The following is a 27,890-nucleotide window of genomic DNA, read 5'->3' as shown; positions in this document are numbered from 1 at the left end:
AAGTAAATTAAGGAAAAAGTTGCTTTCAAATATGTTTTGAAAAATATCTAATCTTGAATTAACAACATTTCTGAAAAACAAGCTTTTTTTTTTTTTTTAATTAAATATACTAATTTATATTAAGCAAAAAAATATATATACTAATTTTGTTTTAAGATTATTTTCAGCTCGCAATTTTTCTTCTTTCATTTCTGTCATATGTTCACAATGCATGACATTTTCATATTGTATGTGGAGTACGTCATCTTGCATCTAGCCAGACGTGGGTAGAGTAGCCAAAAAAATTACTCAAGTAAGAGTAGCGTTACTTCAAAATAATATAATTCAAGTTAAAGTAGTCATCCAAAAGATGTACTCAAGTACAAGTGAAAAAAGTATCCAGTGGAAAGAATACTCAAGTAATGAGTAACATTTTGAGTAACTGCTTATTTTTGTTTGATTTAAAAAAAAAAATTTTTTTAAACAATAGTATTTTTTTTCCTCTCAGCGCAAACATAGCTATATGAACTCTTGTTATGATGATACTGTACAATAACCCATTACATAACCACATTAAACCAACAGGAAAAAAATCATTAAAGCGAGAAAAAAACCCAGTAATGAAGCATTATTCGTCCAAAAAGCATGAGTCCTCTGCCCTCTAGTGGAGAAAATAGTTCCTAGTTTGAATCGTGAATTATGTAGTTCTGAAGTCACTATTATGAAAATAAAAGGATTATATCTCCAGTTTTCCGTTGTCAGTCTGTGCCAAATAAAAACTGGGAGAGTTTTAAATCCGACTTTTCGATTCATGTTGAGGGCAGCACTCTATATCATATACTTAATTTGTTGTGGTTCTTTAAAGACGCATGATTGAACAGGCTTGGGTGATCATAGAACGGCAAGCTTGCATCTGATTATAATAATAATAATAATAATAATAATAATATTAAATTTTATTTCGAGAGCACTTTTTAAGCCACACAAAAATGCTTCACAAGAGAGATAGACTCATAGTACGATCAAAACAATTACTAAAAAAATAAACAAATAAAATTAAAAAGATAAAAGATTAAAAGCACAATAAAGAGAAGTAAAGCTATAACAGAGCTAGGGGTCATGGTGGGTAAGAAATAGTGAACAGGTGTGTTTTAAGTTTGGATTTGAAAAGTGAAAGGATATACAGTACTAAGAAGATCAGGGAATCAGGGTGTGATTGGCGTAATGGAGTGATGTGATGATTGTTGCAACGTCTCATTGGTGAAATTAGTAGCGCTACTCTTGGCAATAGCATTGCTAGCAAAAAACAAAAAACAAAAACAAAAACAAAAAAAAATCTAATATGTAGAATGAAGAGGAAAAATGAAATGACTCTTGTGTAGCCCAAAGTAGCAGAGTAAGAGTTGTGTTTTTTCTTCACAAATCTACTCAAGTAAAAGTAAAAGACTATGGCTTAGTAAAACTACTCTTATAAGTACATTTTTTTCAAACAGTTACCCAAGTAAATGTAACGGAGTACATGTAATGCGTTACTCCCCACCTCTGAATCTAGCAGTGTATGAGTCGTGTCACTCATGTGTTATGTGCTCCGCCTCTCCCTTACTTTTCTTACCGAAATTTAGGATGTGTTTTAAGTTAAGCTGCACTCAATTGTGCTTGTTTAGAAACATAGTAAGATTTGTTTCATTATCTTGGCTAGAGGGAATATGCAATGTTGCTTTAGCCTTTAAAAGTTTGTGCTGACTGATCATCACATACAAAATGTAACTTGTCGCCTTAGCATAGCATTCACGTTAGCATTAGCACCAACTAGTGTTGGGAGCATCTTAAATGCTTGGACAACTGTTTTTTTACATACAGTTAATGGCTTCTAAGTGAGTTTCATTGCTTTTCCTGCTGAGTGTGTATTAACATCTCGAAGATGGCGAAATTGGAACATGAATTTTACAGACGAAAACACTTTGAGTGACCGTCGACTAAAAATAAACGAAACTTGTTTAAGATTTCGTCGACTAAAACTAGACAAAGATGAACACATTTTTAAATTACTAAAATATGACTGAGACTAATAAGTATTTTCGTCCAAAAGTCTAAGACAAAGACAAAAATGAATAGGGCTGCCAAAAACAACACTGGTGTTATGTATGTTTTCAGCCTGATTCCATAATGGGAAAGATAAGCATCTCTGGAAAGGAGAGTCATCGCACGGTTCTACGATCTCAATCAAGGTGTAGTCTTACCTGGGAGGGATTTGGATCCTGGCTTTTGCACAAGACCGCGTGCTCTGATAACCTCTACCTCCAGCTGACCCTTTTTCTCCATCATACCTATCTGAATATCACCTGTAAATCAAATTAAGATTATGGTAAGAATCTAAGAAAGAAAGTAAGACTATGATTTCATTTACATTTTATACGGAGTACTAAAACTTTTATGAGAAACATTTGCTTTCAAGAATGATTATATAGGAACATATGGAAAATCCTGTTAATACAAACAATTCAGAAACCTGTCACAAGAATTCACATGCAGTCAATACTGGGAGTGTAACGGTACACTAAAATGTAATTTTGGTTTGGCTCGGTTCAGTTTTTGAAGTGCTCGGTTCGGTTCATTTTCGGGACAAAAAATGCACGGGAAAAAAATCTTAAAATGCTTTTATTTTTATAAAAGTAAACAATGATAAATAAAAGTGAGCCTTTTTTGCTAGAGAGATTTACATGTATACACATTTTTTGAAGAAAGCACATATCTGGTTGCAGTGATACAGTAATATCTAGCGGACTTTCTTACATGCAGTTTCAACATTCATTGTCTGATTGTGCCGTTTTAAGGGCTTTAACATATCCGTGCAGCAATTGTTGAGATAACTATGGATTTGTCCACTTGCGTTTGTCAATTAAAAAGTTTAAAGAGGAAGCCAAAAAAGTGGTGGTTGCACCGGCTGAAGCGTCTTTAGCCCCTAACCTGCTCCAGGTAGGCCGGCCCAATAGTAGTAGAGTGAGACACATGTTTTAGCTCAAGCCTCTCCCTAGAATTTGTCATGCCTGTAATTTACAGCACTTTACAGGCTGGAAAGTCTAAACTACGTACTCAGAGTGTCTGACATTTAGGACGTCCGTGAAGAAACTCCAACACTCTTCAGTCGCACTAATAGGTTTTATGGGGAAAAATATGCACAAAATCAAACCCAATGGCACGCAAGTGAACCGAACCGAACATGCAAAAACAGTTCAATACATCCACATGAACCGTTACACTCAAAGTGGATACTGAAAAAAATTCAAGGGAAAATGTGACAACATCCACAATCTGACCTATTGCAGGTGTAGCCAATGTTTGCCTGCCCACTAACTGAGCCGGACCGAGGCCATCTAAAAAGTCACTGAACTGGCTGCTTGCTCCGAGATTGACCCCAGAGAAGATGCTAAAAGAAGCAAAAATACAAACACATTTAAATGGTCAAGACACAGGTAGCTGCTGTTCTACAACATAGCAATAATAATAATAATACATTTTATTTGAAGGCACGTTTTTGGCACTCAAGGTCGCTGTACAATCATTTAAAATGTATAAATATATTAAAAGTGAGAAAATGAAAGTATAGAAGGTTTAAGGAAATTTAAATTTCTAAAAGAGATATAAGGGAAGTTAAAAAGACCAGAACTTAGTGATTATTGTGGAAAGGGTAGTCTTAAACAGGTGAGTTTTGATTGAAAAAGGGGGAGGGAATCTGTGTTCCTGAGGTCGGTTGGGAGTGAATTCCAAAGCCAGTGCTGAGGTGAGCGGGGGGGGGACAGAAAGTTGTATGGAGGAGGAGGATCTAAGGGCACAGGAGGGAGTAGTAACATGAATGAGATCGGACAGGTATGGAGGGGTGAGGTTATGGACGGCCTTGAATGTGAGGAGGAGAACTTTGAAATGTATTCAAAAGTGGACCGGGAGCCAGTGAAGCTGTTGGAGGACTGGAGTGATGTGGTGGATGGATGGGTTACGGGTTATAATGTGGGCAGCGGAATTCTGGACCAGTTGGAGTTTATGGAGAGTTTTATGAGGGAGGCCGAAGAGGAGAGAGTTGCAGTAGTCCAGGCGGGAAGTGACTAGGCTGTGAACCAGAATTGCAGCAAATGTGGGGTGAGGGAAGGGTGGAGGCGATTAATGGTGTGTAGGTGAAAGTGGGCAATCCGGGTAATGTTACTGATGTGCGATTGAAAGGAGAGTGTGTTGTCGAGGATTACTCCTAGGTTCTTGACTTTTGGGGGAGGGTGAAACAGTGGCGTTGTCAATGGTAAGGGATATGTTATGGTTTTTTGAGATGGTGAATTTAGAGCCAACGAGGAGCACCGCAGTTTTATTACTGTTAAGTTTTAGGAAATTGTGGGTAAACCAGATTTTTATTTCAGTGATACAGTCAGTCAGAGATGAGTGCGGGAGAGAGGAGGAGGGTTCAGAAGTGAGGTAGCGTTGGGTGTCATCGGCATAGCAGTGAAAGTGGATGTTGAATTTACGAAAAATATTGCCAAGGGGAAGTAGGTAGATGATGAAGAGTAGGGGCCCCAGGACAGAGCCATGAGGCACACCAGAGGTGTGGGGGAGGGTGTAGATTTAAATGACTTTAGTTGGATATATTGGCTGCGCTCAGAAAGGTAGGAAGAAAACCAGTTCAACGGGGTGCGGGTGATGCCAATAGTGGAAAGCCGGTGGAGGAGTTTGGTGTGACTAATGGTATCAAAGGCTACAGATAGGTCTAGGAGGATGAGGATGTATGATACACTTTTTCTTGAAAATTCAGCTTAGTTTCACATCATTCTGCTGCCTTCAACAGAATTGATTGAACGTCATAAAATTAAATTTACAGGGAATACACGCAAACCTAAAACAACCCTAATTCAATTAGAGTTGCAGTTCTTCCTCTTGTTGTGACTGCCTATAATTTATGAAAAACAGTGGCATTCTATGAGGCATTCAGAGCCTTATCACTGAACAAAACCCTTTTAGAAAGCACTCAGTGCTTTTTTTTTAAAATGCTTTGAATAGACTCTTGAAATACTACAAATTGACATCTGATTTAAAAAAAAATTAACAACAGTGAAGAAAAAATGGAAACATTACTAACTTCCCCTCAGAGTTGTAGCTGTTCATGTTGCCATTGTTGGACTCCCTGCTGGGTTGCCGGCTCATGTTTCTGGTCAGCTCCACTGCCATGCCGGTTTCTGTGCTTCTCTGGATAGGGGCTCCTTTATCCTTTTTAGTCTTTGCCTCTGCCAAAACCAAAGTCAGAATGTTATCCATGAAAAACTAGAAAATTTCTGCAGCCTCCAAAATAATGTATCTTAATCAAGGCAATTTGTTTCAAACATGAACCCTAAACACAAATGGAAATAAAAAGTATGCAGAAAACTATGAGAATTTTTTTTCCAATCTTGTGTTTGCAAGAACAGAGCAGGCACTAGGACTGAGCGATATTGTAAAAAACCGACATTGCGACTTTTTTGGGGTTTGCGATATATTGCGACATTAAAAGTAGAATAATTTGAATAGATTTGTTTGGGACTTTGGTTGACTCACAATGACCAAATTGTATTCATATAACATCGTTTATTGCAGGCTAAGGGGGTTCATTTGTGAATTGTGAAGACGGCTGTACATTAAAGGCAGAGGTGGGTAGTAAAGCGTTAAATTTACTAGCTATCTATATCTATCTAGTATACTCTAGTTGTTCCATTTTTTCCTCTTTGTTCTACATATTGACTTTGTTTTTACCAAAGAGACGTCGCAAGAGTAATCACATGACTCCATTATACAAATCAGATTCAAGCTTGCCGTTTTTCTATCACGCCTGCCTCTTCAATCACATCTTCTTTAAAGTATCGTAAAAAAAAAAAAAAAAAAGTATTTGCTGTTATGTGCTGCGAAAAAAAAATTTAGAAAAAAAAATAAACATCGGAGTCAGTTCCTCACAGTGTTATTCATTACCTGAGTATTCTTTTCACCAAATACTTTTTCACTTGTACTTGAGCACATTTTCTGGATAACTACTTTTACTTCTACTTGAGTAATATTATTTTGAGTACAGTTTTTGGCTTATCTACCCACTTCTGACAAAAGGGATTCAGGAGGCTGTGTCTGCACACTTGCTGCTTTTTATGAAGCATAAAAAATAAAAAAATAATTGCGTATCCTGCAATGGGACTATTGCGGTTGCGCACATTGCGATGGCGATGTTCAAACAATATATTGTGCAGGCCTAGGAGATGCTATATCACAGACCTCCGTGAAGTTGGCTCCACATCAGATGCAAATTTATATCAAAATGATATAAATCGTTTGTGCTACGCTCATGCCTGTTTGTGCGCATGTCATTTTTAAGGTATTCACAATTCTTTTATAGATAAATCTTAGGTCAACCAGCCTCCCATTTTGATCAAAAATGGCTTAAAATGGTGTCAATCGTTTATGCTTCATTTGCCCTGTAAAATGTTTCGTTAGGGCTGCGTTTTTGAGGTACTGAGATATTAATTTTGAGTGATGACGTCATGCAGCCCCCCATTTATTGCAAAATGGACCCGGAAGGGTGCTATTCGTTTATGCTGCGTTTGTGCTGTAAAAAATGTCTTTTGTGCTGCTATCGTTTTATAATTGAGATATTAATTTCCAGTGATGACGTTAATCGCAGCCCCTCCGTCGTGGCTGACGGTGTGTACCAACTCTCAGCACAAACGTAGCATAAACGAATGGCAACATTTTGGGTCCATTTTGCAACAAATGGGGAAAAATGATAGCAGCACAAGTGAAACCTTTTACAGCACCAAAGGAGCACAAACTATTGGCGCAATTTTTGGCCATTTTTAATCAAAATGGGGGGCTCGTTGACCCTTGATAGACTGAAGAAAGGATTGTAAATATCTTAAAAACAATAGCAGCACAAACCAAACTTTTTACAGCACAAAAAAGCAAAAACGATTGACATCATTTTTATATAAATGTGTGTCTGGTGGGGGGTCAACTTTACAGATGTACTTGTATATCACAGGCTCTACCAACGTAAATCAAGTGAAAAATATAATACTTTTTGAATTATATTATTTACATGCACGGTGCACCATTTTAAACAGCCACAAATGGAGCATAGCAAACTCCCATGTGGCACATTAAAACATTCAGCCTTCAAAAACAGTCAAATTTACCATTCTCTGTTTCCAAGCAGCGGAACAATACAGGTTAAAATGAATAATAATAATAATAATAGTAATAATAATAATAGTAAAACCAGTAAATAAATTTAAAATATTTCAAATATCTTACAGCAGCAGACTCCAAAGCAGTTCAGTATCCTGTCATGTGTAGATTTATCTAAATTTGCACAAGTGAGTGGTAAACCATAAATAGGTAGAACCGCCAAAGCAAATAATCACATGCATCATTTTATCTGACTCATTATATTAGTACAAATGGTGCATAAGAGAAAAGTGGGAGAAGAATATTGAAATATCCTGTCCAAATTTTTGGGAAAAATTGACAAATGAAATTCACAAACTTAATTTAAAATTTTGCTTACCTGCCTCTACTCTCCTCTAACGTGGATGGAAATGGTGTATTATATAGAGCTATGTCTCCTTATATTTTGACTTTCTTTCTGTCCACTGAGCTTTAGTGAGAGTAGACTAGACAAACCCCTCCAGGCGTAGTATGGTCAAATAATTCTTATCATATGATCCCAAAAAATGGGAATGCTTGGCTTTCAGAGCAAATCTGGCTGAATTGGAGTTGAAATTAGAGTGGCAAGTCTCATGTGTGACTGTAAGCTGGGCTCTGGGGGCTCTCAGCTTTCTATGATGTTTCCTCAAGTTTCCAAAACACATCATTTGTGATTTTTTCTTTCTTTGAAAACACACAGTAGGACAAAGGGGTAGAACCTTTTACAGAATGAAAGGATATCTGCAATGTACCTTGCTTCGGTACAGTTTGCTCCTCAGGACAAATATTTTTTTGTTGTGCCACATTGTCTTAATGGAAGGCACAGGATACACGCTCAAAGCACAGTTGATGATGATAATGGAGTTATTCAAACGAAATATGTATAGTGTATAAATTTAAGATAGACTGATGAAAAGACCAGCATTCATAAGTTTGGACAGCTGAAACACAACATATGAAATAGGTTGACAAAATGTGGAATATCATTAAAGAATTCAGTAATTTTTATGAGATTGTAATTATTCAACATGAGCCTGTATGCAAAGATGGTAAGTATACACTGCAGGCCAAAAGTATTGGCACCCCTCCAATTCTGTCAGATAATAATCAATTTCTCCGAGAAAATGATTGCAATTACAAATGCTTTGGTAGTATATCTTCATTTATTTTGCTTGCAATGAAAAAACACAAAAGAGAATGGGAAAAAAAACTTAAATATTATCATTTTTTACCAAACTCCAAAAATGGGCCGGATAAAAGTACTGGCACCCTTTGAAAAAGCATGGGATGCTTCTCTAATTTGTGTAATTAACAGCACATGTTACTTATCTGTCGCACATAAGAGTCGGTGGCAATAACTAAATCACACTTGTAGCCAGTTGAAATGGATTAAAGTTGACTAAACCTCTGTCCTGTGCCCTTGTGTGTACCACATTGAGCACAGAGAAAAGAAAGAAGGCCAAAAGGACTTGAGCAGCAAAATTGTGAGGAAGCATGGGCAATCTCAAGGCTACAAGTCCATCTCCAAAGACCTGAATGTTCCTGTGTCTACTGTGCACAGTGTCATCAATAAGTGTAAACCCCATGGTACTGTGGCTAACCTCCCTAGATGTGGACGGAAAAGAAAAATTGACGAGAGATTTCAACGAAAGATTATGCGGATGGTGGATTAAGAACCTCGACTAACATCCAAACAACTTCAAGCTGTCCTGTAGTCCGTGGGTACAACAGTGTCAACCCGTACTTTCCGTCGGCATCTGAATGAAAAGGGACTCTATGGTAGGATACCCAGGAAGACCCCACTTCTGACAGAGAGACATAAAAAAGCCAGGCTGGAGTTTGCCAAAATTTACCTGAGAAAGCCAAAAACGTTTTGGAAGAATGTTCTCTGATCAGATGTGACAAAAGTAGAGCTTTTTGGGAAAAGGCATCAACATTGAGTTTACAGGTTAAAAAAAAAACAAAAAACAAACAAACAAAAAAAAAACAACAACAACGAGGCCTTCAAAGAAAAGAACACGATCCCCACAGTCAAACATGGTGGAGGTTTCCCGATGTTTTGGGGTTGCTTTGCTACCTCTGGTACTGGACTACTTGACCATTGGATTATAAAGTCTGTAGGCTACCAACAAATTTTGCAGCATAATGTAGGGCCCAGTGTGAGAAAGCTGGGTCTCCCTCAGAGGTCACTGGTCTTCCAGCAGGACAATGATCCAAAACACACTTCAAAAAGCACTAGAAAATGGTTTGAGAGAAAGCAGTGGGGACTTCTAAAGTGGCCAGCAATGAGTCCAGACCTGAATCCCATAGAATGCCTGTGGAGAGATCTGAAAATGGCAGTTTGGAAAAGGCACCCTTCAAATCTCAGAGACTTGGAGCAGTTGGCCAAAGAAAAATCATCTAAAATTCCAGCAGAGCATTGTAAGAAACTCACTGATGGATACCGGAAGTGGTTGTTCGCAAATATTTTATCTAAAGGTTGTGCTAGCAGGTATTAGGCTGAGGGTGCCAATACTTTTGGAGTTTTGTGTAAAATGATAATGATTTAAAAAATTTTCCCCTCCTATTTTGTGTTTTTTTCATTGCAAGCAAAATAACTGAAGATATTACTACCGGAGCATTTGAAATTGCAATAATTTTTTCTGGAGAAATTGAGCATTATCTGACAGAATTGCAGGGATGCCAATACTTTTGGCCAGCAGTGTATATCTTTCCCTAAATATACGCAAGTTTCAAAAATGCTGTCATCACAAAAACCACACCGCTATTTGATATTTAGTTGACAACTTTCCACTTGTAACCCAACCGAAAAGATAAAACACATAGTTAGCTTCATAGCATAATTGTCTACCAGTAAGTATTTTTTGAGCCAAATTGTTATATTTGCCTAACTTTATGCTCCTTTCAATTCTGTACAATCCTGCGTTTCTTCTCATATCCTTGGCCAATCACAACACTTTTTAGAGACCAAAACAATATCAATCAATATCAATTTGTTTTCAGTCCAGTGTTGTTTTCGCTAACATTGACTATAAGCGATGAGCTAAAACGTGGCTTTGGAGACGAGAACATAACGGGACAAATGCCAGTTTTCGTCTGACAAGATGGCAATGTGACAAAACCGTGACATCACTTCTGTCAAATGTTCACAATGCGTGACATTTTCATATTGTACGTGGAGTATGCCAGCTTGCATAGTAGCAGTGTTTGGGTCGTGTCACTCATGTGAAATGTGCGGTGCCTCTCACTCTCCTCACTGGAGTTTAGGTTGCCTCTAGAGCTAGGCTGCACGCCATCTTGCTTGTTTGGAAACACAGTAAGATTTGTTTTCTTATCTTGGCAAGAGAGGATATGCAATGCTGCTTTAGCCTTTAAAAGTCTGTGCTGAGTGACCATCAGACACTAAATGTTACTCCTAGCGTTAGCATAGCATTAGCGTGAGCATTAGCTTCAGAATGGTGAGCGTCCTTTTAAAACACTGGCCAGTCAAAAGCAGAGCAACTTGGCTTCTCTGGTCAATAAGTCTAGAGGAGAGCCAGTTGGCAAAATGGCATTTAGCTAATACTCCACCTCAGCGGTTTTGTTTGGTAAATGAGCAATTAGTGGGAAAAACTGATCGTTTCAACTTCTCGCTGGACTCTAAGAATAGCACAAAAAAAAAAAAAAAATCCCAGACTTCCCAGTGTTAAATGCTCATACATTTTTTTACATACAGTTCGTGGCTTCTAGGTGGTTTTAATTGAAAGGGATGGACTGCTTTTCCTGCTTAGTGTATACTGTGGGCGTAGGTTTGCATAGGGACTGTAGGGACATAACACTACCAAATCTTCAGAACGCTCAAATTGTCCCCACCAACTTTTAAGAAACCTTATTTGCATTATATGAGTTCTATTATATAGGTAATTTAGATTGTCTTCCCATATGTTGTAAGGATAGAATTGACCCTAAGTGAATTATTTTCGTTATGTTCAGACCCTTAGGCTAGATTCATACTACAGGTCTTAATGCACGAATCCGATTTTTTCGTGTTTTTCTGACTCAAGTCAGGCATTAACTTGACGGTCTGAACGTGACAAGTCGCATAGAAGTGGACCATTTCAAATCCGATCTGAGTCACTTTCCTATGTGGTTCAAATCTGATCTGGGCCACATTTTTTCAGAACGTTACTGGCGGTCTGACCTGTCAAGACTCCCAAATCGGAATTCATGCAGCAATTACATCAGCACTTAGGGCGGCAGTCATGTAGGCATTAGCGCCTAGCTTGAACTCTGCTTTTAAGCACAAAGTGGGCTTGACCACAGTCATAAAAAAATAAAATGAAGAAAAGAATAAGCCTTACAATTTTTGCTTACCATTCTATGCTCTGAATGAGCAATATTTCATTATTGCACACATGGCCGAGTCGGGGCAAACTGACGCACCCACGTCATTTCACGCACACACGTCAAGGCTCATGTGTGTGCGTGTATGTGTTCTATCAGTCCATATAAACTTTGAATATCAGACTAAACAGGGATTATTAATGTCTGTTATTTTTGTCCTCTTTTTGGAAATCAAAATATGATCACTCTGGAATGACATACAGCGAGCATGTGTAATTTGTTTTGATGCTTCTGTGCATGTGGGTCTCTTTGCTGAGCGCATCTCGGACTGCGAATTAGTGCGCATGCGTGATACTTGAGCGGTCTCACTGGACAAAGGCAGTCTGAATGGGCACGCCAAAAAACCAGATATGGCGAAAAATCGGATTTGTGCATTATGAAGAGGGATATTAGAAGTTTGTTTTGGCCAGCAAGAGCAGCCATTGTAAGTAATGTAAAAAGACGAAAGTCCGACCTGCATTAGAGTTAGCATAACATTAAACTGTGAACTTGTTATCCTGCAAAACTCGAGTAGGAAGCTGCTTAGAGAGAAGTGTCCTCTGTATGTTTTCTACTGTTAACATTAATTAAACTATGAGAAATATAGTAATCTGAGGTTTACCCCCTTCTACCCAATTTTCATTTTTATTTCATTTATGTGGTCTTAAAGCAGCTTTCATTTTGTTGTTGAGTTTTGGTGTGCTTGTAGACAAAAGCAGTAGTGGTCTACCTGAAAGAAGGCTTCATTTTATTTCTGTTATTCCCTGACTAAGAAGGTTGATTTTTTTGCATTCTTGGATAGTTAAGACATTATAAACAAGTTTGTATTTATTGTGTATGTTAATATAGTTTGAGTTATGTTAGAATAATGCAATTTAAATTTCCTAATAAAATCTAGACATTTATTCTGGAAGTTTTCAAACTGTTCTTTTTGAAAACAAGGGTTTAAATCGAATGGTGTATGACCGGAACCAATACACATAAAAAGTCAATACAGATTTATTTTGCATTGATCATTTCGCATATCAATTAATCAGGTTCATATTCATGAGAAATGTAGCCCTGACCCCCGTTTACCCAATCTGTTTGGTTTAATTAATGTCCTGTCCCCAGCAAAAAGTGTACATGCAGGTTATGCTGTTATATCGTCCCTACCAATGTTGAGACCAAACCTACGCCCTTACTAAGACTAATAAGTGTTTTCATCCAAAAGACTAAGACTAAGGCTGCCAAAAACAACACTGTATCAGACAAATAAATTCTTTCTTGTTTTCCAAAACCAGTGAAATATGTTTTAGGCAATTATGTTGAGAGGCTAACGGCATGGATTTCATGTACTCTCTCCTAAACAGTTGAATCAATGCTTTGTACAGGGTTTCCACACATATCAGCAAATCTCATTTAATGCTTTTTGACGCCACTTTAAACTAAAGTAATGCCCATGCCCAACTGCAGATCGTTTCACGCACACAAACTGTAAGCGTTGAACAATTAATATTTTTAATCGTTGAAAATACAAATGCAATAAACAGCTTGATGCAACTTCTGTTCCAGTGAGAACACAAAGCTCAGGAAGGCCATGCATGCATGGAGGAGAAGTACGAGAAGAACACTAGCAGCAAATGGGTATTGCCTTCAGGCCAAAAATTAGTAACCAGAGTAGCGACCGGTACATAAGAGCATTTCCTGGGCTTGAGATAATGTAATTCATAGGGAGAAACACACTCAGCCCCCCCCTTCACCACACTCTCAAAAAAACAGTGCCACCTTTCTCTGATGTCACCTCTGCGCTCACACTCACACGCATAATCAATTAGATTTAGACAAACGAATTATGTAAAAATAAATAAATAAATAAATAAATAACCGTCAAGTTTACATACTTTTTAATGCCTCGTACAGCTAGTTTAATGCTTAAGGCCTATATTTCGACAAAATACATTTAATGATCCACTTAAACACTGTTGTGAAAAGCACTATTGTGTCATTTTATTTTTCAATTCAGGTCTTAACATGAGCTAGGCATTTTTTTATCACACCGACAAGAATTGTCTGTTGTCTGAATTGTTTTTTTTTGGTGTCACGTTATCCTAGGCTTTTCAAGTGAAATAGGGACATAGAAAATTAATGATGGATTTGAATGCCCCTTGAAAATGCATTCGATTTTTTGTTTGTTTAAGCCCAAAACATTCTTGAATAAGGGTTGATAAAGCAACACTAGGCGTTTTCCACAACTCAATTCCCCCAAAACGTGAAATACTGTACATGTTTAAAACACATGCTGCAAATATGTGGGGTACAAATAATTATAAATCACTCATTTACCATTCAGGAAAAACAGAAAAAGACATAATTTTTGTGTTATTGAGAAAACTAGTCAGCAATCAACATTTGCTGTAGCAACTCACCAGGGCCACTTATCTGGGAAGTACTACGGCTGCGGCGGTTCCCGACGATGGCCACCACACGGGCACTGAGGCTTGAGCGTCTCTTCTTGCTGCCTCCGCCCACTGTGCCGAGTGCTGTGTCTGATTGGCTGCCATCTGTGCGCTCCTGGGTGTAGATCTCCCCACTAACGCTGGAGCTTTTGAGCATGCTGCGTCCTGCCGATGCTCTCATTTGCCGACTGAACAAAAAAAGACAGTGAGTCTCAATTTATTAAGAGGTCATGGCATGTTCGACTTCTTTGACATAGTATCTGTATTTTACTGTACCTTCACTATTCACATTAGTTGACGAAGATGTCACCATGACAATTGTCAACGTTACATATCAACATGCAGTAAATGATAAATGATTGACTTTCTATATTAAAGCCTGATGATTGTGTACAGCATATCTAAGAAATCTAATGAATTACCATATTTTTCTGACTATTGGTTAGTTTGGCTGGGGGTGCGACTTATACTCTAAGGCGACTGATGTGTGAAATTATTAACACATTGTTATATCATTTCACATGTTATTTTCACATTGTGCTTGTGTCTCAATATTGGTGGTAACTTATAAAAACAAATAAATGTGACTTATCCAGTGGGACTTATATATATGTTTCTTTCCTTTTCATTGCACATTTTTTGGGCTGGTGCGACTGATACTCAGGTGCGACTGATAGACATAAAATATAGGAATTAAAAAAAAAAAAAAAAAAAAAAAAAAAAAAAAAAAAAAAAAAAGAGACCCAAAGATGCATAAATGACAAATTTTCAAGTGTCAGACCACGGTTCAGATCTGGACCCATTTGCAGTTTCAAAGGGACCTAAGGTCAATTAATTCTTAATACCAGGCCTATGTGTCATCGTGGCTGTTTTGTTTCTTCACACTGATGGTCGTCACCGACTGTGAATGCAGCTGTGCTGAGTATTACGGTAGCTCCTGTTGTGATCATGTGACAATAATGAGTAAACTTTACTTTTTACTTTTACTTGAGTAGATTTGTGAAGACAAAACACTACTCTTACACCGTTGCTACACTAGAGTCGTTATAATTTTCCTCCTTATGCTACATATTTATTTTTGCCTGAGATGCCGACAGTGGCTCTACCAGTTTCACCAATGAAATGTCACATCAATAATCATATTCACACACTCCATTAAAGTAGACATAACAATACAGTCGCATGACCAGACGCAGGTTTGCAGTCGTAAGTCATATAATCACGCCTGCCTGTTCAATCACGTGGCGTCTTTAAAGTGCCGTAAAAATTTAACTATTTGATATAGAGTCAACATTACTTGAAAGCAGGGATTTGTTTGAACCTTTCACCAAGTTTTTATTTGGCAGCGATTTATTAGACAACGATGGATTCGTTTTAAATTCATGGAAGGAAATATATTTTTTCTCTACTAGAGGGCACATGTGCTCTTTGGACGGGTAATGTTTCATTTTAGAGTTCGAATCCGATGATTTTTGTTCTTTTTTTTCCCTTTTTTTTTTGCCTAATACGATCATGTAATAAATTTGAGTACTGTATAATAATGACAGTTCATATAGATGACTACCACTGTTTAAAAAATATCACACTGTAAGCAGTTACTCACAAAGTTACTCATAATTCAACTATTCTTTTCACCAGATACTTTTTTACTTGTACTTGAGTACATTTTTTTGGATGACTACTTTTACAGTTACTTGAGTAATATTATATTGAAATAACGCTACACTTGAGAAAAACATTTTAGCCACTTTACCCACCTCTGATCAGCACGTCCAAGCGAAACACAAGCTACCAATCAACTCGCTGACAAGTAATTAAAAGCCAATTTGTTCATACCATTACAGTGATCCCTCACTACTTCGCGCTTCAACCTTCGCACCCTCAGTCCATCACAGATTTTTTTCAATTAAAAAAATAAATACAAATTAAAAAAGTAAATACAGATGAGGTGTCCCGAGCCGATCGCGTATTCTCAAGCTCAAGGCTGAGTTATGATTCAGCTGCAGACCTACACCTTCAAGGCAGACCCCATTTGCGACCCTCCGCCGTAGCTTGACGTGCACCCCCACAAAATCCTGACTATGCGTCATGTGAACGCATGGTCACGTGACGCAAACGGACTGTGATTGGTCCGCTCAGGCTGTTGTTTTCGGTTCAGCACAAGATCACCGCCATTTTCAAATATACCGTAATTTCCCGAATATAAGGCGCACCCGTGTATAATGCGCACCCCAAATTTACTTGTAAAATTTGGGGGAAATTATTGTACCCGTTTATAACGCGCACCCTAATTTTAGCACCAATAAATAGAAGAATACAAGAAAACAGAGCTCGTGTACAGATACAGAGATGTCATTTTACTGACTGGTGAAACACAGCACAAGCATAGCACATTGGTAGTTCAAAACATTACAGTAAACTGACAATATTTACGGTAATAATATGATTTGACAACTTCTCCAACTTACCAGAATCTAGGAGAAAACAAAACGGATGTGACTTTTCTTTTAAAGGCTGCTGTATAACTTGCTCGTTTCCTCATGATGAATAAATGTTTCTTCCATGGATTGATATGGTAAAACTACTGAACTATTGTTATTTGGGTTTGAGTTTCCCGAGGGACCGATATAGTTGACGGACACAGGAAGTGTGTGTCCTTACATTTGTTATGCTCCGAATTGTGGAGCTGCAATAAACGTCGACTCAAATGAGTTCAAGAAACTAAATTCTGTGCTTTATGAAGAGTGAAAAAAGCAGAATTTAACACAGACGAAATCATTCGGCCGATTAGTGTGAAGTAATACCGAAACAAAATGGTGACGTCACGTACCGTAATGGTCGGCAACGGGTCGCCGCATACGTTTCTTCAACACAACGTGGCCGTGTCAATGAAAAAAAATCGGTTTATATATATATGTAATACATATATATTTCTGTCTCCATCCATGTCGCCGTTTATAATGCGCACCATGAGTTTACAAGTTGATTTTGGGGAAAAAAAGTGCGCGTTATATCCGGGAAATTACGGTAGTTGTGATACACGCAAAAATGGACCAAGCCGACGAGCGTATCATCAAAGAGAACCGCAAGTACGACAACCTCTACAATGTCTCATCAAGACATTATAAAGATTACCAAATGGAAAGCAATTCGTGGAATGAGATTACTGAAAATACAGGGCTGGATGTCAGCGAATGCATGAAAAAAATGGAAGAACCTCCGAGACAAGTATGGTTGTGTTCGGAAGCGAATGGCCACATGAAGCGGTAACCCAGCCGGCCCAAAATTGCCAGTTTTTTATCACTTTATGTCATATTTTTGGTTGGTGCACTTTATCATTTATTGTGTACGTATACTTATTTACATTTTACACTTCAGGTATATGAAGAATAAAGCACAGGTTTTGTGTCAAAAGAGTTGTTTTGATGTTTAATTTTCAACAATAGACAGTTCACACAGTCGGATGGACCACCTTCACAACAGTCTTCTGCGTCGCCTGCGCCTCAACATTTGTATGATCAACATTTGTTGTTCAATGTTGATGAGCTGAAGAGCCACATTCATGTGTTCCACCTCCGTTGCCATAGTTGTCTAACCAAAAGAAAACCGCACAAACATAACGCAACATCCCTCTTGTGGCTTGGCGGTGAATTACAGAACAACAAGTTCCTTTGCCGCAGAACTTTTGAATGGTCATTGACGCCGTAGGGTCAACATCGTCACTACACTGTCACCTCAACGCAAAAGCATAAATCAGGCTTTACGCTCCCTTTCTCCCTCCTTCTCCCCGCTCTTTAATGGTCAGGCAGTGTACTGGAGTTGTTCGTTAAAGTTAACGATGATTGACAGACAGTTAAGCTTTGATCTTGCCAGAGATGCTGGTAAGCCGAGACTTCAAAGCGCCGCATGCATCATCATCGTTTAACTTGTTAAACAGTTGCTGTGGCAACTCATTGTGTGTAAGTGATCAGCTTGAGCAGATCTGATTGGACTCACTCAATTATGCATTTAATAAAGACAAGCATTTTTCAATTAAAAAAAAAAATGAATTGGGCGTCTACATTTTTTCTTGTTTAAAAATATTTCGGTGGGATAGTAACATGTTTAAAACGTATCATAATTATTACATTTGAAGTGCTTAAAAAACAATATATATGTGTGTGTGTGTGTTTTAAACTTTTTTTTTGGGGGGGGGGGGGGGGGGGCGCTACTTTGCGGTTTTTCAGTTATCGCGGCTGGTTCTGGTCTCCATTAACCGCGTCAAAAGAGGGATCACTGTAACAACTACCGGTTTTACTGTCCTTCTTCCAGACATCAGTGCATTAGCGATCTAATAGCCTGAACAATATTTTTTTTTTCCTGTCAAGCACATGGCAGCTGCATCACCAAGAAGAGAGTGTGAGAGACAGAGACGGACTGAATAAGAAAAAAGGACTCTAAAGTATAATATGATAACTTTTTGGACAGTGTGTGATGCTGACACATTAAATCTTGTTTAAAAAAAGCAAAAAACAAACAAACAAAAAAATCATGCCAACAGTAAAAAAAAAAATGTGTTAGCAGTGTGAAGTCTTGTTCAGGTTTTCCTCTTCTTGTCAGTGTGTTTGCATTTACCTCCTCGCCTCACCCTTTATAGAGGGGTTGTTCCCTGACCACTGTCAAATGTCATGTGCACTTTGTGGACTGCTGTGGTGGCTTTCATTGTTTATTTATTTATGTTTCATATACATATTTGCTCCTACTAACCAGTGCCTTTGTTCACCATTGTTGGAGATAAATGTTTTTTTTTTTTTTTAATTCCCCGCCTACTCCTTCTGTCTTGTCTTGCCTCCTCCCTGCACTTGAGTCCACGTTATGCCTTGAGACCACAAAGCCAAAGCCGCCAAACGTGCTCTCAAGCTCAAGTGCATTTGTGTTATTCTCAAACATAAGCCTAACAGCGGTTCCACCTCTGAATGGCTCAAAATATATAAACAAATGAAGGGTTTGGACTGGCCCAGTCAGTCTGGATGTAAATATAAAAAATGAAAATGCTAGTGTATGACCATGAATAGGCAATTCATGTTTGGATACCATAAACCCAAATTCTTTCAAAATGACACTCCTGCACATCAAAATTATTGACATCACCCAGCAGTCAAATATTATGTTTCTACTATATCTGATTGGTTAGTTTTGCTCACATCCTGTTAGTATTAAGATACGTATTATTATTTTTAACATAGGCATAAAATGGGACCAGAGAAACTGGTTTATCCAAAGAAGGTTTTTGTTTGTTTTTTGTTTTTGATTGCAAACACTAATTTTAGATGAATGAAGTACTGCACCTGTATATGCAGTTATACTTTATTCAACTGAATCAGGACTCTCCCCACCATTTTTTTTCTACATATTTAAATTCGGAGATCACGAAGGGGACAAATATGTTTTTACAGGGCTACAGCCAGAGATATGACCAGACTAGATAGATAGAGTAGATAGATAAGACAGAGAGACAGACAGAAAGCTGGACAAGGAAAATCTGAGATCTATTTACAGTATCTTTACCTGGACTCCTCTGTTTCTCCGGCTACAGTGTGTCTCCTGCGCTTCAACTCCTCTGAGAAACGCCTTTTTCCTGCAGCCCTCTTCCTCTCCTCTTCCCTAGTCACCCCCCATGAGATCCTCCTGTCTTTTTTATCCTCCTCTAATGACTTAGACCTGAGTCAAGTTTGTTTTCACCCGACCATTCATTATGTTGTGTTTGTGCATGAAAGACAGGAGACAGTACACACAGGCGGAAACATGCAGTCATGCAAAAAAAAAAAAAAAAAAAAAAGATACACAGTCATTATCATGCATATTACAAACAAATTACACTGGTCTACAAAATTTGGGAAAATATTTGCTTCAGGGATAAAAATGGCTAAATCATAATTGCTGTGGTGACATGGATTAGAGAATAAAAGATTTTAGTGTTGGCTGGCTCAAGTATTCAAGATGTTTAATGTTAGTCAGAGCCTTGTATAAAGAGAGTTGCGACACTCCCACAGGGATCCATGATACGATTTTACTTCCAGGTAATGGAACGTCAAATAGTTCCAAACATTACTTCGACGAGGGCGGACACTATTCATTTGAATGGCTGACTGTTAAGTATATTCTGAGGTAAGTTGAAAAACTTTTCTCTTTTGAATTTTAAACTGTCTGTATATTATCAGAGGTGCTAGTTTATGATATATATGCTAAACTTTATTTGTATGTGCATGGTGTAATTATATATGCGGGAAAAGACAGACAAGACTGAAAAAGCAGTTTTTGCTCTTGCACTCCTCTATAAAATAAACTGCTGTATTTTAAGCCAAAAAAACTGTTGTGTTTTATTGAACAATATGTTTATATGCTGCCATAGCAGATTCATGGCGCATTAAGCCCTCAAACTATTTTTAATTTGTTCGTTTTACCCTGAAAACCCGCATTTATAGACGGCGCGCAACCGCTTTTGTTTCAACCCAGCCATAAAACTAAGGTAATTAATGATATTTATTATTCAAAATGTCTGTCGTTTTTAGCTTAGAATCATTCATTGATGTTTCATATTTTGTTTTGGAAAAATAAAAAAACGATTTAAAAAAAATATTCACTCACATATTTTAAACTTTTAAACAAATTATGTCACAATGAAAAAAATTGCGTCTGTAAAAAAGTCACGGATATCTACCTCATAACTATCGCTTAATTGTATTTTCTTTTTTTTTTGTTACTGTCGGATTTTCTCCGAAATGTTAGATGATAAATATTCGATCCAAATAAAGAAAAATTGAAAAAAACGTTCTAAAAGGGTAAATATGTGAAAAAGAAAATCTCGACCACTCCTTGATGTCTGCTATTTCTGCATCGCGACCCTTGTTATATTACCAAGTTTCACCCATAAAATCCCCCAAAAATCCAGCTGTGGCCATTCACGGCTGTGTCTTCACACTCAGTGATACATGTGACATGGAGTTTTTGGATCAAAACAAGGTAAGAATGCGATTATACCTCATTAAAGTCATGGCGTCTGTAATTCTGCTCTTGCGTGCTCTCACCGCCAGTTAGGGTTTTGCAGTTTAAAAAACATTTTTTTTTTCCTAAAAAAAAATGCCCTCCTGTTCAAAATTTTTCTTCCCACAGAAAATTGAGATTTTAAGCTTTCCAATGATGTATCACACATGCATGTCGGACAATTATGAAAGTTGGCCAAATTTGGGGTCTCAGACCGGAACTTCGAGTCACTTATCTTAGTTGACGAGCGATTTTATAGTACAAAGCTATCCCCAGAAGTCAACAGCCTGAGGATAAGCTACTGGCTCAACAAAGTCGACCCTTGCAAATAAAAAGGGAATTGTTAATAATTGCCAATCGTTAAAGTGTGTTATTATGTTGACTTTTCCATCGTTGTTAAACTTCAATGTTGTTTAATGCCAAAAGTGTTTGTTAATATGTTGAATTTTCCTTCGTTTTTACACTTAAATGTTGTTCAGTGTTGTTTAATGCTTCCTTGTTAATTGTTAAAAATGTGTTAATATACTGAATTTTCCAGCATTGTTAGACTTCAATGTTGTTAAATGCTCCCATGACATTAATGTCATATGTGGCAATTATGGCCTGTTACTTGGCTTGAAACATCTTGCACAAATAAACGTTTACTGCTGTTTTATGCATTGAAACCTGTTGATGTTCCTTGATGCCACAGTTTACTTAATTTTGGTCAGGATATTGAGTGAAATAGACCCATAAAAATTATGGCAACAAAGTGACACTCAATATTATTGAGTAGCTTAAAATCCTGTGATACAAATTGAAATTTAAAATGTAACAATTATTTTAGGTACAGAAAAATTAAAGCAACAGCAACAATGTGCTGGAATACGAGTTGATCAAACTTATTTCATATACTTAATCCAAATCATTTTTATGCATATGCAATCAATTTCACCCATGTAATTAACAAAGATAACTCAATTTCAACTAGATTATCAATAAATATGAATCAGTTTCCCCCAGATATTTAGTAAATGCAAATTATTTTTGCTTTGATTCTTAGTTAACATAAATCAGCTTTCCTTGTAGATTTACTAAATATTTTTTGGTGATATAACTCATCATGTGTTGTCTATTACTACATCCAACACATTTCAGCTGTTGCTTTTATTAACATGTACTTAATTTTTTGGGGTTTAAATTAAGTTAATGTTTTCACTACTTTTAAAATCAAAATTGTAGCGCTTAAAATCCATTCGATTATATTGAGTGTCACTTTGCTGCCACAATCTTTTTTGAGTAACCATGGGTCAAAGTATACTTTTTAAGCTGACTCTGCTAACTGGGAAGGTATCGTGAAGGATAAATTAAATCACTATCTCGTTAAAACTGTCAACTCTTTCAGAGGCCCTTTGTGACGCATACACTTATCTGTATTTGTGAGTATTGGTAGACAACTGGCTTTCATGTGCTTGTTAGCTAGATTCTGTAAGATTTGAAGGTGTCACCGTCATCGTAGAGTACCAAGTTAATGCATGACAACCTGTATTCTTTCCATGAAAATCTTGAAGATGTACTATATTTTAGAAATGTGTATGTAGAAACGACTCTAGAAATTACGACAAATGAAGGATGTTTTCTTCATACATTTCCAAAAACTCAGAGGAAAAAATGTGATGAATGGATCAAATTGCGCGGACGTCCAAAAGACCAGTTTAATGCCAGCATGGTGAAGCCATTCACATTTAAGATGCAGTAAACATTTTATTGGGGGCCATGGTCCTTCAGAGGACGAAGAGGTAAGCCATCTTGATATTTTTATTTATTTTTTAGCGTGGCGTTTTGCCGTGCTGCTTCTGTCTGACAATGAATGACCTGAAAAAAATTACAGTGGTATCTGACTGCCATCGTTGTTACCTTTTCTGTTGTAAAGACACAACTTTACTAAGGGGGAAGTGTAAATAAATTAATAGAATTAAGATTTGTTATTAATGAAAAAATTAAAAGTGTTCGTTGGATGTCACTGAGTAGCATTTGCAATCGTTGCACAAAACTAACAATATAAATTACCTCCAAGAACGGTCAGAGACGTAAGACAACCAGAGGATATAATATATAAGAAAGACAGGATATAAGGTGGTAAAGGATAGCTTGTTGAAACAGGAGAATGTCATTGTAAGTGGCTTAAGGAAAAAGGTGTGGATCAGCCCATGACACTCAAGCCTTAACTGAACATTTGTATGTTCTTCCACATCTTTACCAGTAAATTTGGCAACAGGGACATCATTTTCGGACAGAATTGGTAGGTTTAGCAGAGTAAACATCTCGTTTGTACACTATTTACATGCATCTAGCATGAGGAAAAAATGAGAGCATGTGCCCCCTTAGCAACAGTTGCTAATGTCATGAATATTATGAGCGGAAGTGACGTGTAGCGTGCGGTACGCTATTGTTCAATAAAAAATATGATTTTCTTCAAGGGGTAATAAGTTGTTATTGTTATACATGATCTTTAATATACAACCACAGGTAAGTGAATCAAGGAAATCTAGACATTCTCTGGAAAAACTTTCCCTACATAACATGGGAAAGTTCCCTTCTGCGTGACAGTTTAGTTTTCAGTTGTCGCCTTACCACTCCAAATGTAAAACTAGTATTTACAAATATGTTATAACGCAATGACATAATCAAACAAGTACTTAGATATGCGATTTTATCTATTTGTCCCATAAATGTCGCAATCACCGTGGTCAGTTCCATACAAAACCATTACAGCGCTGCTTGTGCTTGGAACTATTCATGCCTACATGAACCACGTGACAAACAGCGGTGAGATCAGCTAGTGTCGCAACTCTCTTTCTACATGGCTCTGATCTTAGTTATTGCAAAGATACATTGGTATATTGGTATTGGAATTTATAATATCAGTTTTACAAGTTGCTACATTTGACATGAGATGGGCACATAGGTACTGTATGTGTCACCGCTTATGAAATGTGTCTACAGTACGTTAATGCATTTTGTCCATTTCCAACGCAGCAATCAATTAATCGCTTAAGTTGCTGAGATTTTAACATTCCAGTGTATCTCAAAAACTATAGCCAATTGACACGCTTGACCTCATTTTTGTTTTTAGTGACCCACATTTAGTAAAGTATCAATAATTTTATCCAAGAAGCATTTTTGCTTGTAGACCAGTATTATCGGAACAAATGCTAACTACAAATACAAAACAAAATCAACACAAACATAATGATACTAATTTCCGAACAACTACTCTACTGTAGTTAAAAATAACTAAATTAAATGTAATCCTTGTATAATTTAACAAGACTGACCTAAGACGTCCCCCGGGGCGTTCGGACTGGACAGACATGTAGCTGGTGCTACTGAGGCGAGAGGCACTGCTGGCACGGGAGAGAGCCGACATATCGCTCATATCGCTGTCTGATGACCTTGCAGACATGTTGTCGCTGCTACGTCGCTGTTCTGCAAACATCTATGAACAGGAAGCGTTGATGAAGTCTCTTGTGGCCAACATAATGTATGCCAGGTTGATATAAGGGCCCACATGAAGGTGAAATTTTAACAATATTGATGAGCTCATACTCCTGACTACCAGTTGTTCAAATTTGTCCTCTGAGTAAGACATTGTAAAATCTAGGTATCTCCCATCCACTACATGCAAGTGAATTGACCTTTTACAAACTCTGCCTCCTAAACGGCCATCGACCAATCATACGTCCTACAGATCATTGTTAAGCGAGCAAGCTCCAACAAACTTGCAGATGCCCCTTTCTCTAATAGATTAATTTGGTGGTTTTAAGATTGCCAACTGCCATAAAACTTTACAGAAGAAGACGAAAAGGATCAACGTTCTGTGGAAGTCCAAAATGGTGAAGCGATGCACCTGTGGAATATCTAAAAGGACCTTGGTCCTCTTGGTCTAATGTGAAAGTGCCCCAAGTGTTAAACTTGTGTGCTTTTGCCTCGATAGCTTGTTACAACTGTATATATCATCAATATTACCCTCTGTTGCATATTTTAAACCATTTTGCCTAGAACTGGTGTTGCTCCAAAATGAATCACTTAAAACACTCCGGTATACGTCCGCCTGCAATGCGGGTGCCGTTGGAGTGACAAAGCTTGTCGGCTTAGCCACAGCAACTAAGGGGGGGGGGGGGGGGGGTGAGGCTTTTAAGAAAGGGAAATTAACTCCTGATGTTTTCTAAAGGAGACATTAAATGTCTTCTATAATGGTATAATTGGTAAGCTCGAAATTTTAGAGCTCTCCAATGATACCAAATGTGAAGGGTGGGGCTTGGTGCCATGTTTTTTGCATCGTAAAAGGAAATGTTTTCCCTGTCTTCAAACTGGTAGTCAGGAGGATATACATCACAAGCCAGGTGTCATAGTTTAACACGTGCTAATGATGATATTAAACAAAGACAGTAAATGGCATTGAGCTGAGACTTACAACATCAGGTACAATCTAACTAAGTATATAGTTTCATAAAATCCACCTTGTTTGGATTCTTGGAGAAGTTAAGCAAAGTTCAGGCTTACCTCCCGTTTATTCTTGAGGTCCGACTCAGGGTCATGGGAAGCTGAAGGCCTGTAGGCATGTACTTTCATATGCAGCTGTCGGGCTCGTTCTTCAACTGCGAGGGCTATGGAAACCAAGATTTAACATTTTATTCAGACAGGGAAAATAGCAAGGCCTGTCAGTGTGACAAATTGTGAATGAGAGATATTTGATGAGATCCTGCATCCCCCTCCTCTCCCCGATCTAGCAGTACTGTACAGTACTGGAATCCACACACCATACCTTGAAAGGCTGCAGAAACTAATCAATTACTGAATTAGTTGCCAACTAGGCATGTGCCGATAACCATTTTCAATGTATAACGTGGTATGAAAACGTCAAGGTTTCAAAACTGCCAAAATTTTCTGTCATACCGTCTCTAATGTATTAGCCATTTTTTACATACCATAAATGCAGGGAGAAATCCCTCACCTGCAGCTGTAAGGCTCAACCCTCCCCCACTGGTTGTTGCTCAGTGTCAGTGAGTCAGCTGTGCTACACGATGGCTGGAGGAGGTAAAACTTCTGAACTTTTTCTTCCCATCGAAGAAAACAAAATTGCTGGTATGGGAATACTTTGGCTACAGAAAAGTTAGAAGGCTGTGGCTTAGATGAGGAGGTCCAACAGACATGTAAAACATGTTTGTGGAGGGTGGCTGACAAGGAAGCAATACCTCCACTATGAGTTTGCATTTATAGGTCTTTAACACTGGAAGTCCCCGTTTTTTGGGGGGCTATAAAGAAAGACCCGAAACGCGTCAAATTACCTCGTTACTAAACTGATTACAAGGCTTTGTCAAACAATAGACCATTCAAGCATCAAGCATACAACCCTCCTACTCACTTCTGTGGAGTCACTGCTAAGGTGTGAAGGGTGGGTTTCACTCTGGATAGCTGCAATTAACATCTTGAATATTTGAAAATCCAGGGCTCCCTTTGCTTTGTCAAACATGGAGGACCACGGAGATGGCTAGTCGTCGTGTTCTACAGTATGATTGACATGGCAACACTGAATGCATATGTGTTGTGTCAGGCATGCACCGGAAGGCAAGAGAGACGGGTGGACTTCTTGGTGGGTCGTGCAAAGGAATTGGTTAACTCTCATGTAGGCGCAAATAAGGCGCAGAAGGAAAAATTGCTTCTAACACAACCTCCAACACATAGCCCCGGGCGAAGTGTCATATGTTACCACATAAAAATGTTTTGTTTTGTTTCTTATTACACCGTCCCTTGCACAGTAGGAAAACTGCAGCTTTTGGAAGTTGTAAAAGGTTGTCCACCCGATTGCCTGCCTGTGCGGTCCACTGTCCGACAAAACCAAGGCACCCCTGCCCTGCAAACACTCAAGATGCTAATAGGAGCAATCCAACCCCGTGGTTTTGCGAGTGTGAATGGGGATGACAAATGAGGACCTCAATGCTCACAAAAGATATGCCAAATAGGGTCAGATGACCCTTCTCTGGATAAAAAAGGGATTTGTACCAATTGCCTGAGCGGTCCACTGTCTGACAAAACCAAGGCACCCCAGCCCTGCAAACATTCAAGATGCTAATAGGAGCAATCCAACCCCGTGTTTCAGCTTATCTAATACTCAAGGGTTACATGTGGTCCACTTTCCAATATGGGTCCAAAAAGCATTCAGTAATGGTTAATTATGGTAAAGGGGAGGCACTTATTGTAATCTTTTATAATTTCTTAGTTGAGAGACACATGTGCTACACTTCACAATAAGGGTCCAAACAGTATTCAGGAGTAGTTAACTATGGTTAACCAATACTTATGAGGCACCTATACGAATATTTTTAGATCGATATTAGGTCACAAATGTTAAAAAATACCATACTTAAAGTTAGTGTTGCAGCACCCAATGACTCAGAGCAATGTTTCCCAATTTGGAAGAATACACAGTATTCACTGACTCGGAGCAATATACATTAATAACTGTGTATTAATGCACTAATGTATATGTAAATTAGTATTAAGTAGTGCATTACATTATTTTTTTGTAATGCTACTTAATCATTAGTTTAGTTGCTGTCTGCCTATGCATTAACTGATGTTAATTAATATATTAATTACTGTTAGATAAGGGATTATATGAATTACTATAATGTTACTTAAACATTAGTTTATGTTTAAAAATTAATTAAATAATGTTAATTATTGTAAAGTGTTAACTTTTTTTTTTTTTTTTTTTTACCCAGATATCTCAAAGTAACTCATTTTTGAGCAATAATTGCAATATCATGATACCATGATGTTTTTGCTTCAGGTTATCATACCGTCAGAATCTCATACTGGGACATGCCTATTGCCAACCAAATTGAT

General features: G+C 37.8%; 1 protein-coding gene across 14 annotated transcripts in view; it reads right to left on the bottom strand.

The window, feature by feature from the left end:
- Nucleotides 1–27,890, bottom strand: part of rims1b (regulating synaptic membrane exocytosis 1b) — a 141,668-nt gene that overhangs the window by 9,741 nt on the left and 104,037 nt on the right. For 12 of the 14 annotated variants that reach the window (XM_057842448.1, XM_057842449.1, XM_057842451.1 and 9 more), the window contains 7 exons: nucleotides 25,545–25,648; nucleotides 24,317–24,477; nucleotides 19,524–19,676; nucleotides 13,947–14,164; nucleotides 5,096–5,240; nucleotides 3,297–3,406; nucleotides 2,220–2,321 (listed from right to left, as the gene is read on the bottom strand). In XM_057842448.1, the coding sequence (XP_057698431.1) occupies nucleotides 2,220–2,321; nucleotides 3,297–3,406; nucleotides 5,096–5,240; nucleotides 13,947–14,164; nucleotides 19,524–19,676; nucleotides 24,317–24,477; nucleotides 25,545–25,648 (993 nt within the window). Of the gene's footprint in view, nucleotides 1–2,219; nucleotides 2,322–3,296; nucleotides 3,407–5,095; nucleotides 5,241–7,537; nucleotides 7,563–13,946; nucleotides 14,165–16,444; nucleotides 18,172–19,523; nucleotides 19,677–24,316; nucleotides 24,478–25,544; nucleotides 25,649–27,890 lie in introns of those variants that run through there. The other 2 variants (XM_057842460.1, XM_057842461.1) reach the window with 2 other exon arrangements.

This window comes from Corythoichthys intestinalis, chromosome 8 (assembly GCF_030265065.1).
Source record: "Corythoichthys intestinalis isolate RoL2023-P3 chromosome 8, ASM3026506v1, whole genome shotgun sequence".
In the NCBI taxonomy this organism is placed as follows: Eukaryota; Metazoa; Chordata; class Actinopteri; order Syngnathiformes; family Syngnathidae; genus Corythoichthys; species Corythoichthys intestinalis.
This window is presented reverse-complemented; position numbering and strand designations above follow the sequence as displayed.